Source organism: Passer domesticus, chromosome 15, assembly GCF_036417665.1.
Source record: "Passer domesticus isolate bPasDom1 chromosome 15, bPasDom1.hap1, whole genome shotgun sequence".
Taxonomy (NCBI): Eukaryota; Metazoa; Chordata; class Aves; order Passeriformes; family Passeridae; genus Passer; species Passer domesticus.
This window is the reverse complement of record NC_087488.1, coordinates 15,828,605-15,847,196: the sequence shown is the minus strand read 5'-3', so window position 1 is coordinate 15,847,196 and position 18,592 is coordinate 15,828,605. Positions and strand designations below refer to the sequence as shown.

The following is an 18,592-nucleotide window of genomic DNA, read 5'->3' as shown; positions in this document are numbered from 1 at the left end:
CACCCTTACCAAGGAGGGTTTGAAAGTTCTTTTCTCCTTGCAAGCAGAGCTCGGCTGCAGGGTGCTCTCTGAATTTCAGTGCCAAGGAAGGAATTGTCACAATTTCCAAAGCTCTATTAGAGGCAGATGTGGAGTACACGTTCGACCTCACCGTCAGGAAGGAAGGCATGAGTCCCGAGGCCACCAACCAAACTGTACGTACCACACACAGCTGTCACCTTCTCTGCTTGGCACAGCCACCTCTGAGGCACAGAGTCATGGGGTGGTTGGGGTGGAAGGACCCTAAAGATCATCCAGTGCTGTGGGCAAGGACACCTTCCACTATCTCAGGGTGCTCCAAGCCCTGTCCAGTCTGGCCTTGGACACTGCCAGGGATCCAGGGGCAGCCACAGCCTCTCTGGGTGCCTGTGAGGGCCTCCTCACCCTCACAGGGAAGAATTAGTCCCTTTCCCAAGGAAATTTCTATAGGAGAAAGGAAACTTCCTTTCCCATTCTTTTGCAATCCCAGCTCTTCACATGCCACGGGCTCTGCCCTCACTTTACCCAGAGAGCTTCCTAAGAGCCAGGGCTCACTTTTACTGTCAACAGTTCCTCTGTTCCCACCTTCCAAGTTCTTTTAGGGGAGGATTTTTTCAGGGCACGCTGTTTATGTCCCACGAATCCCAACGCCGAGTCCTGTCAGGAACATCCATCGTGGTGCAGCTGGCAGTCGGAGATGGGCTCGGGCTGGAAGTGGAAACTCTTACAGCCTGGGTTTGAAACCAGAGCTGTGGGATGAAAAGAAAAAAATGAAATTGATAGTCTTTCAAGGACATTCCGTACTATCTGGTTTCCATGCAGGAGCACAAAACAATGCTTCCAGTGTCGCAGGAAATCTGCAGATACTGGCGGGGTGAGCGGGGCTCCGGCGCAGTGCTGGGGAGTATTCATCCCTTTTTAAGGGTCTGCCATGTTAAACAATGCCTTCATTACTGTCTTTGAATTCATAACACTCATTATGCCAGGGCAGAGGGCTCAGTCCAGTGCTGGACAAGCCCATTTCCTCAGGGATTAGAGGAATTTAGACAGCACAGGAGTCAGAGTTCAGCTGCTGTTGTGTCTGAGCCACCGGTGCCTCCAGAGCTCTGCGAGTGCTCTGCCAGGAAGGTGTGGTGGATGTCTGGAGATGTGCAGTCAGATTCCAGCTGGAAGCCTGGAACCACATGCTGCTCCCTGGAAAAGGTGGTTCTTCCATCCATCCCCACCTGGCAGCACAAGCAGGGTTTGCTGGGAATTCAGCACCAGGGACCAGAGGGACATTTCAGATATCATTATGTTGTTTAAAAGTGTAAATAAATAATCCAGAACAACCTAGATCAGCCCAGCTTGGTGTTGGGTGGCTCTTCCAAACATGATGGAACTGTGCAGTGTCAGAGCAGAGATGCAGCTTAAATCTGACCCCAAATCCTTTGGGAATCCTTCCTGCTGTTTCTTAGCACAGACTGGGCTGGTGTAGAGCAATTCCTCTCTGCAGCACCAGGTGCTGGAGTGTGTCCTTACCTGTCAGGTGTCTGTGTTTTGGTGTCAGACCTTCTGATGGAGCCTCCTGCCTTCCCAGGTGTTCATCAAGAGGGGAGGAGTCCCCATTGTGTCCCTGGAGTGCGTGTCCTGCAAGGCTCAGTCTGTCTACGAGGTCAGCAAGAGCTCCTATGTGTACCTGGAGGGCACCTGCCAGAACTGTCACAACGACTCCAAGCTTGGGGTAACGTCACAAGGCTTTGCTTCACCTCTGGGGGGCTCTGGGAGAAGGGGCAGGCAGAGAGGTCAGGGTGAGAGACAAGGAGGGGAAGCAATGCCTGGCCACAAGCAGCAGCAGGTGGGCCTGGCTGGGTCCTTGTGGGGTCATTCTAAGCCAAAGCCATGACTGACCAGGTCTTTCCACACAAAAACCACTTTTTTTTTCCTATAAGAGATCTGTAAAGTGTTTTTTCTCCCTGCTGATTGGCATTTTGCCCATTATTCTGGTGGTTCAAGCAGAGGTGGTTCAGTCTCTCCTCTTGTGCCTCTTCCCCTGCAGCCTGTGGAGTGAGGCTGCTCTCAGAACTGGAAGTCCTGTTGCTCCCAGCAAGCCCAGTGTGTCCTTGCCTGGCATTTTCTGCCTGGTTATCTCACTGTTTCTCCTGTTATCACAATTGTAGGTTTGTGCTATTAACAGTAACCACCCAGGCCACGTTCAGCTTGAAGCACATAAAACACGGTATCCCGTGGAGACTCCACCAGTCCTTCATTTATTTCCTGTGTTTTGTACTCTGTATTATGAAATATTCTGTTGGAGGGTGATGTAATTCCAGAAACTAAAGTAGATCTCACAGTGGAAATATTCCCACCAGACATTTTGGAAAGGTTCCAGTTCTTGTTGCTGTAGCACACAAGACTAAAGCTGAATTATCAACTGCAAATTTGGCAGACGCTCCCACTAGAAATCTGTTACTTTTTATAAAAGACTCAATCTGAAAACATTTTAAGGACATAACTTCAGCTTCAAACCAAACCTCTCGTGTCTCTCCCCCGTCCATCCCTGCAGAGGTGGGCAGCTCACAGCTTTAAGAACAAGTCCCTCATCCTGGACAAAACCACCACGTCCACCGGCGACACGGGGATGAACCTGGTGCTGAGGCCAGGGGCCCTGAGGGATGGCGAGGGCTACACCTTCACCCTGCACATCACAGACCTGACCACGGGGGAGGAGGGCTTTGCCTCCATCGACCTGCTGCCCAACCAGCCCCCCGTGGGGGGGTCCTGCCGCCTGTCCCCCGAGGGTCCCCTCAGGGCGCTGGAGACCAAGGTGCACTTCGAGTGTGCAGGTGAGAGCACCTGCCAGCCCCCCTGCTCCTCAGCACAGCTTCCCCTCAGCCCAAACTCCTGCCCCGGGCTGGGCTCAGCAGTGCTTTGGACCGTGAGCAGCTTTGAGTGCCCGAATTGTGGAGCTCCCAGACTCCCCAGAGCGGGCAGGCAGTTTAAAAATTCCTAACTCATCTAGCTGAGTGGTGATATGCAGGCCAGGCCACTTCTTGTGGGTATTTCAGTGCAGGAAAAAGAAGATGGTGCCCAAAACTGAGTCACAGTGTGTGGGAAGAATCAAAAGGCAGAGCAGTGGGGCCGTGTCTGCTGTGTGGGCTGGATGTTCCCACCAGAGCCACCTTCCCAACCAGCTGCAGAGACAGCAACAGCGAGCCCAGCTTTGGAAAAGTGGCCTGGCCAGTGTCCCGTAGCCTTGGGCCAAGGACTAAGTGCCTCTGGAAAGCAGATTTCCCCAAATGATCAGTGGTGGAGATTAGAGCTGTTTGTGCACAGTGCCGGGAAGCCACGCTGGGAGGGGATGAGCCCTGCTGCTTCCAGGGGCTGGGCACCAGACTGGGGGAGCAGCACAAACGCCTTCAGGGTCATGGGGGTCTAACTTTGGTACGTTTTGAGCTATCCAGAATAATGCTGGAATCAGTTCCTCTTTGGAATGGTGGGAATTTCAGCCCTCAGTGATTGTTTTTAAGCTGAAGTGACAGACACAGTGGCAGTGCCAGCACCTTCACTGGGGCTCACTGGCAAACACACAGTGAATTTCCCAACTGCCCAGCTCCCATGAAACTCCCAATAATTTCTGGCAGCTCCAGGAAAAACCTTGTGCAGATTTTATCCTGACCCAGTTGTTTCTGAGATGCTGAACTGCCAGAGGCTGGGCCTCTGTCTAAAGTCAGGCTTTGCAGGGCTTGTACAGGAGCTGTGGCTTTTGTCAGTGCTGTTCCCACTCCCAGCAGAGTTATTCCCCCTTTTTATTTCGATCGTGAATTTTTCATAATCCCTTTAAACGTTACAGAACCCAAACACCCAAGGAGAAACCCCTAAACATGACAAAAATTCAGAGGGAACAGAGGCACCCATCCAGCCTGACGGGAGTCCTTGAGCTGTCCTCATTCTGGGGAACCCAGAACCCAAGGAGAAACCCCTAAACATGACAAAAATTCAGAGGGAACAGAGGCACCCCTCCAGCCTGACGGGAGTCCTTGAGCTGTCCTCATTCTGGGGAACCCAGAACCCAAGGAGAAACCCCTAAACATGACAAAAATTCAGAGGGAACAGAGGCACCCATCCAGCCTGACGGGAGTCCTTGAGCTGTCCTCATTCTGGGGAACCCAGAACCCAAGGAGAAACCCCTAAACATGACAAAAATTCAGAGGGAACAGAGGCACCCCTGCAGCCTGATGGGAGTCCTTGAGCTGTCCTCATTCTGGGGAACCCAGAACCCAAGGAGAAACCCCTAAACATGACAAAAATTCAGAGGGAACAGAGGCACCCCTCCAGCCTGATGGGAGTCCTTGAGCTGTCCTCATTCTGGGGAACCCAGAACCCAAGGAGAAACCCCTAAACATGACAAAAATTCAGAGGGAACAGAGGCATCCCTCCAGTCTGATGGGAGTCCTTGAGCTGTCCTCATTCTGGGGACAGTGTGCCCGAGCAGGGGACCCTGGCTGGGACAGCAGGTCCATAGAACCATCAGAAGATCCTGGAATGGTTTCAGGTGTTCTTTAAAGCCCATCTTAGCCCTTGCCAGGACACCTCCCACTAGTCCAGGTCGCTCCAAGCCCCGTTTGTGCTGCAGGGCTGAGCAGGATGGGCCTGCCCAGGGCAGGGCAGGGGCAGTGCCAGCTCCCCACGGGCCCTGGCAGAGCTCTGTGGGCTCTCCTTGCAGGCTGGCGGGACACGGAGGACGCGGAGGGGCCGCTGGTGTTCATGCTGCTGGCCTCGCGCCGCCGGCCCGGCCACTTCCACGAGTTCTGCGTGTACAAGGGCAGCCGGGCCGAGCACGGCGCCTTCCTGCCCCCCGGCTTCCGCGAGAGCGCCTTCCAGGTGTCCGTGGCCGTGCTGGTGCAGGACCAGCTGGGAGCCACCGTGGTGGCCATCAACCGGTAAGAGGCTGCTGGGCTGGCCCCCGGCCCCTGGCCAGCCTCAGCTCCCCGTGCTGGGTGAAGGGATGGGCTCCTGGAAGGGGCTGCTGGCAGGAAAGGGAGGGGAGCTGTAATGGTGAACAGCTCATGTGTGGGGACACGAGCCTTGACTCCATTTTGCTCAGAAGGCTGATTTCTTATGTTAGATATTATATTAAAATACTACATTAAAACTATACTAAAAGAACAGAGAGAGAAGAAGGATCCAAGTGTGAGGACACAAGGCTTGACTCCGTTTTGTTTAGAAGGCTGATATATTGTGTTAGATATTATATTAAAATACTACATTAAAATTATACTAAAAGAACAGAGAGAGAAGAAAGATCCAAGTGTGAGGACACGAGCCTTGACTCCATTTTGCTCAGAAGGCTGATTTCTTATGTTATATATTATATTAAAATACTACATTAAAACTGTACTAAAAGAACAGAGAGAGAAGAAAGATCCAAGTGTGAGGACACGAGCCTTGACTCCGTTTTGCTCAGAAGGCTGATTTCTTATGTTATATGTTATATTAAAATACTACATTAAAACTGTACTAAAAGAACAGAGAGAGAAGAAAGATCAGAAGGTTACAAAGACCAAGAATAGAATAGAATGGAATGGAATGGAATGGAATGGAATGGAATGGAATAGAATAGAATAGAATAGAATAGAATAGAATAGAATAGAATAGAATAGAATAGAATAGAATAGAATAGAATAGAATGCATAACAAAATCCTGTGACTGCTCACAGCCTTGGCACAGGTAGCTGTGATTGGTCATCAATTGAAAACAATCCACATAGACTAATAAAAGATGCACCTGTTGCATTCCACAGCAACAGATGGTTACTGTTTATATTTTTTTCCTGAGGCTCTCAGCTCCTCAGGACGGGAAAAATCTCAGCAGAGGATTTTTCATAAAATATCATAACTACAGGGAGGCTCAGCAGAAGTGCACACAGAGAGTTCCAGGCTTTGTGGGTTGTTGCTTGATGGGGAGGTTTGCCCAGGAGTTCACTGCTTTTGTGTGAATTGTTAAGTGGGAAAATACTCCTGGGGTCATGCAGTCCCAGGGCTGGGCTAGTGAGGAGCCAGGCTGCAGGTCTGGGGTGTTCCTCATGCATGGGGCACCAGGGCAGCAGCAGCAGTGCTGCCTTTGTGGGTCACCCACCTGCCTCCCCTCGTGTCCCTTCCCAGCCCAGCCTGCACTTCACCCACATCCCTCTTTCCTTGCAGCTCCATGGAAATCGGCCTCCCCGAGGGCTTCCCCAGCCTCTCCCACTGGCTCTACAATCAGACTGACACCGTGCTCCAGGGCTTGGTGAAACAAGGGGACCCTCAGCAGGTCATTGAGTACTCCCTGGCCCTCATCACCATCCTAAATGAGGTAACAGCTCCTTCTGCCCAAGTGGGGCCTCCAGAAGTCCTTGCAATCACCAGGAGAATGGTTGGGCCAGATTTTGTACAGTGATCTCTGTAGGCAGGGCAGGAATTTGGGGCTATATTCCTGTTTCCCTGCCCAGGAAGAGGCTGCTGCACACCTGGAAGGCAGGCAGGGATGATCCCCCTGGGCACAGGCACCCTGCTTAGTGGATAAGAACTGCACTCCAGGTGCTAGTTAGCTGCTGAGTGCCAGGATAATTGCTTGGAGAGCAGAAGTGACACTGAGGAAGTTCTGCTGGAAAACCAGCTCATTAGATCCCTCTGGGGAGGAGCAGAGGCGGGAGATGCGGAGTGCAGGGAGCGGGTGACTCCAGCTCAGCTCAGCAGCCTCTGAAGCAGCTCCTCGCTCTGTCACTGTCACTGCAGCTTCCTCAGTTCCTCCCGTTGTGTTTTCCTCCCCAGTACGAGCGATCCGTGCTGCTGGAGCCCGAGGCTGGAGCTGGGCAGGAGCTGGAGCTGCGCACCTGGACCCGCAACAACATCACGGAGACGCTGAACGCGCTGAAGGTGAACACGGTGGATGACATCCAGCAGATCTCAGCTGCCCTGGCCCAGTGCACGGTACGGCCCGGCCCCTCCTCGGCCTGCAGCTCCTCACCCACCCGGCTCTCTGCACGCACACAGGGGCAGTGTCACTGCCCACCCTCTCAGCTGACGTGCTGGGTGCTGCCAGCTCTGCCCCTGGCAGCTCTGTGCTGCTCCTCTGCTTGGCAGCTGCAGGAGAGGCCTCCACAGGCTGGAGAATTGGAGAGCATGGAGTGGTTTGGGTTGGAAAGGATCTTAAAGCTCATCCTGTGCCACCTCCTGCCATGGCAGGGACACCTCCCACTGTCCCAGGCTGCTCCCAGCCCCAGTGTCCAACCTGGCCTTGGACACTTCCCGGGATCCAGGGGCAGCCACAGCTGCTCTGGGAATCTGTGCCAGGGCCTCCACACCCTCCCAGGGAACAATTCCTTCCCAATATCCAATTTAATCTACCCTCTTTCAGCTTAAAGCCATTCCCCATTGTCCTGGCCCTCCATCCCTTGTTCCCAGTCCCTCTCCAGCTCTCCTGGAGCCTTGAGGCACTGGAAGGGGCTCTGTGGTCTCCTCAGAGCCTTCTCTTTTCCAGGCTAGACACCCCCAGCTCTCCCAGAGCAGAGGGGCTCCAGAAACATTGGAATTGCTTGGAGGAGTGACAGAACCTGTGAGGACAGGCTGGGCTCCCATCAGGAGTAACACAGGTGGAGCTGCTTTGGGCCAGGGGCAGTGCCCAGGTCTGATGCTCCTCCCAGCCCTACAAGATGAGAAACCCCTCTCTGCTTTGCTCTGCTGCTCACTGAGCTCCTTTTGCAGCCCCCATTCCCAGTGCTGGGGCTGGTGCCTGGTGGATTTAGGAGGGAAGAGAGCCCAGTTAGGTAATGCACTTGTGCTTTGGTGCTCAGCCAGGCTGCTCTGGCTCCTCCTCCTCCTCCCTCCCTAATCTTTGTTTTGGGACTGGTCAGTTCCTTGGCCCTGGCTGTGCTTTCCCTGCAGCCAGGTCAGTGGTGGGCAGGCACTGCATCCCACCCACAGAGTCCTGAGCTGCTCCCTTCCCTGCTTCTGAGCCTGCAGACCTCAAAAATCCCCTCTTTCTGTTCCCCTCTGCCCGGGGTTTGGGGTTGAGCACATCCCATTCCATGCTGGAGCAGTTTGTTTCTGTCTCTCCCACCTCCTCCTGCCTCGTGACTTGGTGTTGCTGTGGGAGCTTAGGTCTAGAAATAGAATTTTTATTCCATGGGGAAAGCTGACATTCCAGGATTACTTTGTGCTCTGGGCTGGAATGAAAAGCTTAGGAAAACAGTACTCCAGAAATTCCCAGGTGGCTGAGACAAGTGGAGCTCACACATTCCTTTCCTGCACAAGTGTCCATCAGGGCTGGTACATTTGTGATTTTACCTACAAGGGAGGGGAAAAAAATCAGAATTAGTTTCTCCTGGAGGGATAAAAAAAGAATCTTGGACTTTTTGGTTGATTCTCCTCCCTGAGTAGGAGCTGCCCTTGGGTGGTTCCTCCCCATAACCCAGTGTCTTCCCCACCTCCCTGATTCCTGACTCCGACTCACACAGTCTGTCCTGCCTTCTCAGGGCTTACAAATAAAGCAGAAAAGGGGGAATTCGAGACCTGCAGATGCTGTTTTGATTCTTCACCAAAACATATGGTGAATCACGGCTGAATCCTATGATGATTAAAAGAAAAAAGATGAATAAGAGCGAGGAAGGGGGTTGTAACAGCTTCCATGTGTTCCTCAGTCCCTCCCATCCAGCCCTGGAGAGCGCGGGAAGCTCCAGGCCATGGCTGGAACATTCTGTTTCTTGGACACATCTGGGAGCAGAGGGAGGGACATCCATCACGCCTGAGTGGCAGGATTCCTCCCACAGCCTTCAGGAGGATTTGGACACCGAAATGGACTCAGTTGGGGCTGAGTCCTGCTTCCACTGGAGGTCAATGGAGGAATCCCATCCAGCTCCTGCTGGTTGGTTGCTGTGTGTGGTCCCAGAGGGGAGCTGTGCCTGGTCCTCACGAGTGCACACCAGGGAGCAGGAATTTAGAATCACAGAGTCCTGGAATGGCTTGGGTTGGAAGGATCAGGTTGCTCCAAGCCCTGTCCAACCTGGCCTTGAACAGTTCCAGGGATGGAGCAGCCACAGCTTCTCTGGGCAACAATTTCCTCCCTTTATTCCTCTTCCCAAAAGCATCCTCTGCCAGGCATCCTCTGCCTGCCTGTACACTGGCACTTTGGAATGTCATGGGAGGCAGATGGAAGAGTCTTGGGACCACCAGAAAGTTGCTGGCCACTGTCAGTGTGAGCAGGGCAGCTTCTGCAGGCCCCTCCCAGGGGCACTTCCAGAGGAAAAGGTCTCCTGAGGGCAGAGCCAGCTGGGCTTTCCCTGGGCTGCCCCTGCTCTGTCAGAGCCTGGTCCCTTTGCAGGTGGTGAGCAAGGAGCTGGTGTGCAAGTCATGCCTGACAAGGACCCTGAACAAGCTGGAGACCATGATGACCATCCTGCAAGGGGAGACCACCCAGGGCACGGTGACACCGACCGGCATCGCCGACAACATCCTCAACATCACAGGTGAGCCCTGTCCTCTGGGTGGGGACAGGGGGCAGGGGCAGGAGCAGGCTCAGGGGAGCTCTCAGACTCCCTCCTCTGCTGTTTGGGCTTTGGCCCAAATTTTTAGGAAGCTACTTCTGCCATTTGGAGTGTGGCATCCCAGCGCTGTCTCCTCCCTGCGCTTTTCCCAGGCTTGTCCTGGCTTTGGCAGCTGCTCTGTGGACATTTCCATCTGACAGTTGTTAATATAACCCACTAATACTCCTAATAAGCTCACTAATACACCAGGGGATTCTCTTTTTAGTAAACAATGAGTAACAGCTATGGCTTCCAGATGCTTGTCTTCCTGGTTGGAGTCCAAGGAGCCTGTCAAACCTCACTGGGGCATCTGGGAGCACGGTGTGGAAATTCCCACCTGGGTGACCTGGGGGGAAGCAGAGACACCTTCTCTGCACCCCTTGTTACCCCTGCACTCCTTTCTGAGTGTTGTGCACTTTATAGTGCAAAAGCTTAGGAACGTATGTTTGTTTTATCCATTCCCTCCCTGTTTCCTGAGCTGTGGTTCTCTTCACCACACAGGAGGGAAATCAAGTGTGTGTTGATTAAATATTCCTCACCAAACCTGGTAGATGAGAGAGGCTGGAGGAGCTGCTGACAGCTTTGCTTTTAGCTCTGGGCTATGAACACTCCAGTGAGGAAGGTCATGTGCAGAAGAGCAGTGAGAAGACAGCAAGGAAAACCTTGTCTGATTGCTTTGGGAAGGTGTCAGGTGTTCTCTGACCGTAGCAGTTATCCAGGCTATTTACCACTTCCTCTTCATTTCTCTCCTGGCAGGTGACCTAATCCACCTTGTCAATACAGTTTCACAAGAATCCAAACCCCAGGAGCTGCTGGCTGATTCCCACAATTTGCTGCTGGCTCCCAAAGCCTACAACCTGTCTTCCAGCCTGATGCGAATCCTCATGAAATCCCGGGTGCTGAACGAAGAGCCCCTCGAGCTGGTGGGAGGAGAAATTAAGGCCACAGGCAAGAGGTCTGACCCCTTTAACTTGCTGTGCTACGAAAACACACCGAACTGCCAGTTCTCCATCCCCCAGGCCTTCAACTCCACCCTTTCCAACCTGACGGATGTCATCCAAGTCATGTTCCAGGTGGACTCCAATCCCTTCCCTTTTGGCTACATCAGCAACTACACTGTGTCCACCAAAGTGGCCTCCATGGAGTTCCAGACACACAACGGGGTGCAGATCCCCATAGGGAGCCTGGACTCTGAAAAAGCCATCACTGTGATGGTCTCAAACAGCACAGAGCCCGAAAATCTCGTGGCTGGCACTGAGGTCATCGAGGCAAGAACGTCTGTGAACCTGATTGTGATCATGGAGAGCAACAACAGGGAAGCAGGACTGCACTTTCAGCTCACCTACAGAGTCCTCAACGGTAGGGCAGACAAATCCATCTCTTTGTTAGTCCTTCCTATGGGAGAGGAGGGGTGGGTGTGGGGGATAACCACTTTGGGGGGATATGCTGGGTGGCAGCAGCAGGTTCCACACTGCATGGTCCAGGTTCTGGCTGCCCTGACAATCTCCATGTCCAATGTCATCCTTTCTTGTGGATTCTGGCCTTGAGAAGCATTTTGCATTTCCCAGCCCTCCTGTTGAGCCACATTAGCCCTGGGAGGCATTGCCCAGTCCCTCTCCCAGGCAGGCCCAGTGGTATCCAGTGCTCAGGGATCCTCTGAGGGAGCACAGGCTGGAGAAGCATCTCCCACAGCTCTCTGCATTCCTTCTTGCCTGAGCCCCAGTGCTGACAGCACACCTGTGGCTGAGCCTGCCAGGGGTTTTTAAAGCCCTTTGTGTTCCTTCCCCTCCCCACAGAGCATTACCTGGCCAGTGAGCCCGAGCCCTTCATCATGGCCTATCTCCATCATGAGCCCGAGCCCAACGAGCACAACTGCTCTGCCTCCAAGAGGATCAGCCTGGATGCCCTGGCTGGAAGTGACCACAAGCTCTACACCTTCTTCACCTCACCCAGGTAAGAGCAGCCTCCCTGGAAGTCCCTGTCAGCCTCAGCCTGTGCTGTGGATGTGTGTGAGGGGTGCTCAGGTGGTCTGTGGTACCCCTGAGTACCTGCACAGCCAAAGGGTGTAAATTACACCACGTTCACTGGGCTTTTCCTCCTTTCTGAGTGCATCCCTGCCCCTGTGGCTGGAAGCTTTCCATGGGCACACCTCCACCAGAATGGGGCTGGTGTCCCTGCAGGGAGCAGGGGAGTCATCTCCTTGCTCTTTCCCTTCTCCAGAACGGATGACCCCATCCAGAAGTACTACCTGAACATCACCAACCACTTCAGCTGGTCGGCAGTGGAGGTGACCCTGGGGCTGTACACGTCCCTGTGCCAGTACTTCAGCGAGCAGGAGAAGCGCTGGAAGACAGAAGGGATTGTCCCCCTGGAGGAGACCAGGCCAGACCAGGCTGTGTGCTTGACCCAGCACCTCACAGCCTTTGGGGCCAGCCTGTTTGTGCCCCCAAACTCTGTCCAGTTCATCTTTCCCGTGAGTACAACAAAGCAGAGGCTGTGCAGTGCTGTCACACACAGAACGGGTTGTTGTCACCTGGAGCAAAGCCATAGGCTCCTGTTGGTTTCATGTCCAAGCTGGCACCAGTACAGGCATCTGGGAGCCTTTGGGAGGTGCAGATGGGCACAGCTCAGGGGAAGCTGTGTCCCCTGGGTGGGAATCCTGGCTGGAAATAAACCTTTGCAGATGGCTTTAGTCCCTGGCCCGGACACCTCGCACTGTGTCTACACAGTGTGTCTCCATCTTAGGGAGATGCCAAAGGTTCCTCCCAGCTGTCACCCAGCACTGTCTGATCCAGGGAGCTGCACCTGCCAGCTGCTCCCTGCTTCCCAGGAGCATCCAGCTCTTCCTGGCTGTGTCCCTGTGACGTGAGCAGGAGCAGGGAGCTCCTGGCAGCTGCTGCTGCCGGCTCTGCGGCCAGGAAGGAGGCAGGGAATGGGAACAGGATCCCCCTGGCCTTGCCTTTCAACGCTTTTCTCTCCTGCAGGCTCCAGGCCCGGGGCTGAACTACATCGTTCTGCTGACATGTGCTGTGTGCTTTGTCACCTACTCGGTGGCCGCGCTGATCGTGCACAAGCTGGACATGATCGACATGAGCCGCGTGGGGGTGATCCCCTTCTGCGGCAAGAACGGGATGTACAAATACGAGATCCTGGTCAAAACGGGCTGGGGCAGAGGGTCAGGTGAGCCCACGGCCTGCTCCCGTGCCGGGTTCCCAGGGGGACACCTGTAGCTCACCCGAGGTCCCACCTCAGCACGTCGCTCTCTGAGTGCTCCCCGCGGGGCCCAGAGCTGAGCTGCAGCTTCAGGCCAGGGCTTCGCACAGTGTTCCCAGGTTTTATTGTGTGATGAGGGGGCAGGTCAAGAGAATGGTTTGGGTTGGAAGGTTCCTCAAAAACCTTCAGGTTCCAAACTCCTGACATGGGCAGGGACACCTTCCACTAGCCCAGGCTGCTCCCCTCTGGCTGTTGTGGTGGGACAAGCAATTGCTGCTGGAAGGAACCGCCAGGAGAGGAATTCCCCCATCCTGCCTTCCTTGCCTGGGCTGTGGTTGTAGAGGCAGAGGTTGTTCCTCACTTCTGACCCTCTCCTGCTTAGCTGACCCTTGGGATGGCTCCTTTTGCTGTCCTCCAGGATCCATCACTTTGTTCTGAATCCTCCCCAGCAGAAGGCAGCCACAAAGTCTGGCTTCCCTTCGCGGGCTGGGTTTGTAGCTAGAGCTGCCACAGGCAGGGCTGGGGAGCAGCTGCACCTCGGGTGGGCTTCCCTGAGGGAGCCCCTTCCTCTCCTGCAGGTACCACAGCCCACGTGGGCATCGCCCTCTACGGGGTGGACCACAAGAGTGGCCACAGGCACCTGGACGGGGACAACGCCTTCCACCGCAACAGCCTGGACGTGTTCCAGATCGCCACGGAGCGCAGCCTGGGCAGCGTCTGGCGCATCCGCATCTGGCACGACAACAAAGGTGGGGCCTGCACAGGGGCAGCTGGCCCTGCTGACCCCTGCATCGGGGGACACTGTGGGGGGACTTACAGACTGGCCAGGTGCCACCCCAGACACGGGATGCCACGTGCTGTGCACCGTGACCATCAATGTCACCTCAGCCGTGCCACGCTTCTCTCATGGGTCCTGTGCAGTGCCCATTGTGTCACTGTCCTGCAGTGCTCATGTGGCCCCTCAGCATCACAGGGTCACAAGGGAATGTGTGCCATGAAATAATTGCCATGAAATAATTCCTTTTCCCCCCGTTCAGGCCTGAGCCCCTCGTGGTACCTGCAGCACGTCATCGTGCGGGACCTGCAGAGCAGCAAGAGCTACTTCTTCCTGGTGAACGACTGGCTCTCGGTGGAGAGCGAGGACAACGACGGCCTGGTGGAGAGGGAGGTGTTTGCTGCCAGTGAGTGCCCCCCATCCCCTGGCTCCTCCTCACCCCTGCTGCCTGGGCCCCTCCTTTGCTTCAGGCTGAGCCCCTTTCCCAGCTCCTTCAGCCACTCCTGGTGCTCCAGCTCTTTCTTGAGGTTCCCAGAAGTGATCCCAGGACTGGAGGTTCCTCAGCAATGCCCTGCACAAGGGACAGGCACTGCCCTGGGGTATCAACCAGGTGCCACTGGCCTCTTGCCCACCTGGGCACAGCTGGGCTCGTGTTCAGCCCCTGTCACTGCCAGATCCTTTTCTGCTGGGCAGCTTTTCCAGCCCCTCATCCTCAAACACGGCATGGGGAGGGACCCTGTGGGTGGAGTGTGGGTATTCTGGAGTTTCTGGGATGGATGTGGCCGGCTCAGCAGTGTCCCTTTGTCCCCAGGTGAGAGCGAGCTGAGGAGCTTCTGGCGGATCTTCGTGGCGGAGCTGCAGCGTGGCTTCTTTGAGAAGCACGTGTGGCTGTCCCTGTGGGACCGCCCGCCCCGCTCCCGCTTCACCCGCGTCCAGAGGGCCACCTGCTGCTGCCTCCTCATCTTCCTCTTCCTCTGCGCCAACGCCGTGTGGTACGGCGTGGTGGGCAGTGTCCACCACAGGTGTGTAAAGGGCAGGGTGGGCAGTGTCCACCTCAGGTGTGTGCCTGGCAGTGTCCACCTCAGGTGTGTAAAAGGCATGGTGGGCAGTGTCCACCTCAGGTGTGTGCATGGCATGGTGGGCAGTGTCCATCTTGGGTGTGCCCATGGTGTGGTGGGCAGTGTCCATCTCAGGTGTGCCCATGGCATGGTGGGCAGTGTCCACCTCAGGTGTGCCCATGGCGTGGTGGGCAGTGTCCATCTCAGGTGTGCCCATGGCGTGGTGGGCAGTGTCCATCTTGGGTGTGCCCATGGTGTGGTGGGCAGTGTCCACCTCAGGTGTGCCCATGGTGTGGTGGGCTGTGTCCACCTCAGGTGTGTCCCCAGCCAGTCCCACCCTGCTCAGGGCCCTCCTGCCTGTTCCCTTGGGGCAGGACACATCTTCCATCTGCTGGGAGGAGCTTCCTTGCTTGTGCCCTGGGTGTGCCCTGCCCGTTCTGAGGAGTCTGGACCATGACATGGACAACCAAAACCAGCCTGATTTTGGTTTTCAAGCCCGTTTCCTCTCTGCACCTGGAATTCCTGGTTGTACGCTTAGCTTGCTTAGCTGGCACCCCCAAAGCTCCTGCTGACCCTCTCTGTGGTCCCCTTGCCTCCCTGCAGCAACGTGGCCGTTTCCAGCCTGCTCCCTGTCAGCGTGGACACCGTGGCTGTTGGCCTGGTGTCCAGCCTGGTGGTTTACCCTCTCTACCTGGTCATTCTGTTTCTCTTCCGGATGGCTCGAGGCAAGGTAAGGAGGGGGGATGGTTGCAGGCTGCTCAGGGGGGTGGGAAGCACCAGGTTTGCTTTGGGAGGCAGAATTCTGCCTGTCCTGGGACCTCTCTCCTCCAGCTGGGCTCTGCTCTTGCCCCCTGTGCTGCACCAGGGCCTCTGCCCCCCTCCCTGAGCTCAGATCACTGCTGGCCTCTGTCAGCGCCCAGGCACCAAAAAGCAGATTTTAGAAGCTGTTTAGGCACTTCCTCCCTCAGGATTTCAGCACCCAAATGCCCAAGGCAGGAGCCCAGGAGCTGCTCAGTGGAGCCTCTCTGATGTGTGCCCTGGGCACAGCTCAGCTCAGGCAGCTGGGCAGGGATTAGCTGGGGATTTTCCGACTAGTTAAGCACAATTAGCAGCCCCATTAAGTATTGCAGCCAGCTGCTTGGGGACTGAGGAGCAGCTGATGTGGCTGATACTGCTGAGAGCACACAGGAAAAGCTTCCAGACTGGGGGCTTGTAGCTGGGACAGCCTGGGTGGCCCTGGTTGTGGCACGTGTGGCTACCGGTGTCTGGGAGGCAGAGGAGGATGGGCAGTGGCTGCTCTCAGTGGCAGTGTCACCTCTGTCCCTCCTGTGCAGGTCTCCATCAGCCACACAGTGACTCACTCAGACCAGCAGTCCCTGGAGATCGACAACTACCTGGACTCCTCAATCCTTGACAGCTCCTTCCCCACCTTCCCCGGGCTCCAGGCAGAGGTCAGTGCTTCCCTCCCCGCAGCTCCTGGAGCTGTGGGCCCGGGGCCAAGAGCACCTCAGTGACCCCTGGTGTTGCCAGCCCTCTGCTCTGAACAGGCTCAGACCCGTGCCATGCTCCTGACACTTTCCTGTTCCCCACAGGCCTTCTCTGAGCAAACCAAAACAGATCTGTTCCTGGAGGACTCCAAGAGGTGAGTGGGTTTCTGGACATGGAGCAGGCAGCACTTCAGGCTGTGCTGGGCTGGGCTGGGCTTGGCTCCCAGAGCTGTTTCTGCAGTCCCAAAGGTTCCTTTTCTCTGCTGACTGCCCCCATTGCTGTTTTCCCACAGCCTGGTGCCCTGGCCCTCCAGCGAGGCCCTGCTCAGCTGGCCAGACCTGCTGAGTGACCCCTCCATCATGGGCAACACCATCCAGAAGCTGAAGAGGGGCCGGGCCAGCCGCCACCTGGGGCTGGAGGCCCCGCTGGCCCCCGAGGAGGACACCTTGTCCCTTGGCATCCACCAGGGACAGCCCCGCTACTTCTCAGCCTCGGGTGAGCCCCCTGGCTCGGGCAGAGCTGCTGCCATCACCCCTGGCTGCCCTCTGGAGGGCAGGGCAGGGGGGCTGGGTCTGCTCACTGGGGGTTTCAGTCTGGAAAAACAGAAATGCTGGTGGGCAGCAGGCTGGGAGCCAGGTGAGGTGTGTTCCCGTGGGAATGCTGCAAGCAGCCAGCACTTCCTCACTGGGTTCAAAGCCACAGGGTGTTCCTGAGGGTCTGGAAGTGGCGGGAGAAGGAGAGCTTGGCCTTCTGAGCCAGTTCTGTCTGCTCAGCTCCGTGGCCAAGATGGGAGAGACAGGAGCTGGAGGACAGGGAGCAGGGGAGGGCTGTCCCAGGGACAAGGACGTCACTGTGATCCTCCTCCCCAGTTGCCCAGGTGGCTGAGCCGTGCCCTGGCTGGTGCTGGGGTTTGAGCTCCTGCCAACACTGTCTGTGCTCTCTCTTTCCCAGACGAGGATCTGATCCGGCAGATCCTGGCAGACGGAGCCAGCGGCATCTCCCAGGAGCTGGGGCCGTACATGAGGGCAGAAACAGATCTCATCTCAGGCCTGTGAGTGTCTGGGGAGCCCCACGGGCCCAGAGCCTCCCTCTGTCCCTGCTGGCTGTGACTCCTGCAGCCCCCACAGCCCCAGGAGGGCACTGCCACCCTGCCAGGACCCACCTGGAGCGTCCCCTAAACCACAGCTGTGTCTCCAGCAGTTTTGGGCAAAGTGCTGGGATGAGGGCTCCCTTCATGGCACTGATGGGAGGGAGAGGGGGATTCTACCCAAATCTCTGTGGTGTTACCAAGCCCAGGGCGCCCTGCTGGCACCCTGAGCAGCACCCCCAGGGCTGGCAGCCCACCAGCCACTGCAGGGGGGCAGCCAAGGGAGGGGAGGGACTGGCCACGGGACACACAGCAGTGTCTGTGCCTTGGGGACGTGTGTGATGTCCCAGCACTGCTGCTGGCACTGCAATTCAGCCCCTTTGGTGCCAGCCTGCTCAGCACAGGGCCGGCAGTGGCACAGCTCTGAGCAGCTCCCCCTGTGCCTGGCAGGTCCAGCGTGTTTGGGGACAAGGTGGAGACTGTCATGATGCAGAGGCTGAACGACAAGGGGCAGAGCATGGCACCTCCTCCCAGGGAAGTGAGCAGATCAGCCAAGTCCACCTGGACAGGTACCAGGGCAGTGCCAGGGGTGTGAGGGACGGGGCCCATCCCACACTACAGCCCTGTGGGGTAAATGGTAAATAAAGCAGAAAAGGAGCCTTGGGAAGGGCTGCTCCCTGCTCCTGCCAGCTTCTCTTGGAGCCTGGACCTCAGTAAGGCCTGGGCCAGCACTTGTGCTGTGGCAGTCCCTGCCGTGTCCCCTGGGGACCCTCCTCCCCCAGTTGCTCTGCTCCCTGCAGCCAGCAGTGCTCGAAATGTGTGGGATGGTGCCAGTGTCTCCCAGGGCTGCTGGTGGGCTCTGTGCTGGGTGAGTGCTGAGCCCAGCCCCTCCTGTGCCCACGGGGATGCTCACCCTGCTCTCCCTGGTCCTCCTGCTGCTCCCAGTTGCAGAGCAGGCGTTCAGGAAGCGCCTGCTGCCGCCCTGGTGCTCCCTGCTGGCTCATGGCATCAGCCTCCTGCTCCTGGCCGCCGCCGCCGGCGTCTCCGTGTGGATCGGGGTGGGCTTCTCCTCCAGCGTGGCCCTCATGTGGCTCATCTCAGGGATATTCAGCTTTCTGGCATCGTTCCTGGTCTGGGAGCCCCTGAAGGTGAGCGTGGCACCAGTGCAGTAGCGCTGTGCTGTGTGTGGGGTTAACTTGTCCAGCTGCTGATCACTCATGGAATTGTTAAGGTTGGAAAAGCCCTTTAAAATTAACAAGTCCATCAAGCACCACCCCCGTGTTCTCCACTAAGCCATGTCCCCAATGCCACATCCATGTGGGTTTGGAACACTTCCAGCCATGGTGAATCCACCACTGCCCTGGGCAGCCCCTTGCAATGCTTGGCAACACCTCCCGCAAAGAAATCGGGT

At 56.3% G+C, this 18,592-nt stretch overlaps 1 protein-coding gene across 3 annotated transcripts in view; it reads left to right on the top strand.

Moving 5' to 3' along the window:
* The window catches only part of PKD1 (polycystin 1, transient receptor potential channel interacting), an 82,599-nt gene that overhangs the window by 54,401 nt on the left and 9,606 nt on the right, over nucleotides 1–18,592 (top strand). For all 3 annotated transcript variants that reach the window (XM_064390079.1, XM_064390078.1, XM_064390080.1), the window contains 21 exons: nucleotides 48–194; nucleotides 1,598–1,741; nucleotides 2,564–2,843; nucleotides 4,724–4,940; nucleotides 6,202–6,352; nucleotides 6,811–6,969; nucleotides 9,359–9,503; nucleotides 10,317–10,919; nucleotides 11,357–11,513; nucleotides 11,781–12,033; nucleotides 12,545–12,740; nucleotides 13,352–13,522; nucleotides 13,811–13,954; nucleotides 14,360–14,570; nucleotides 15,210–15,336; nucleotides 15,941–16,057; nucleotides 16,199–16,248; nucleotides 16,387–16,589; nucleotides 17,046–17,145; nucleotides 17,632–17,750; nucleotides 18,127–18,329. In XM_064390079.1, the coding sequence (XP_064246149.1) occupies nucleotides 48–194; nucleotides 1,598–1,741; nucleotides 2,564–2,843; nucleotides 4,724–4,940; nucleotides 6,202–6,352; nucleotides 6,811–6,969; nucleotides 9,359–9,503; nucleotides 10,317–10,919; nucleotides 11,357–11,513; nucleotides 11,781–12,033; nucleotides 12,545–12,740; nucleotides 13,352–13,522; nucleotides 13,811–13,954; nucleotides 14,360–14,570; nucleotides 15,210–15,336; nucleotides 15,941–16,057; nucleotides 16,199–16,248; nucleotides 16,387–16,589; nucleotides 17,046–17,145; nucleotides 17,632–17,750; nucleotides 18,127–18,329 (3,897 nt within the window). The remainder of the gene's footprint in view (nucleotides 1–47; nucleotides 195–1,597; nucleotides 1,742–2,563; nucleotides 2,844–4,723; nucleotides 4,941–6,201; nucleotides 6,353–6,810; nucleotides 6,970–9,358; nucleotides 9,504–10,316; nucleotides 10,920–11,356; nucleotides 11,514–11,780; nucleotides 12,034–12,544; nucleotides 12,741–13,351; nucleotides 13,523–13,810; nucleotides 13,955–14,359; nucleotides 14,571–15,209; nucleotides 15,337–15,940; nucleotides 16,058–16,198; nucleotides 16,249–16,386; nucleotides 16,590–17,045; nucleotides 17,146–17,631; nucleotides 17,751–18,126; nucleotides 18,330–18,592) is intronic.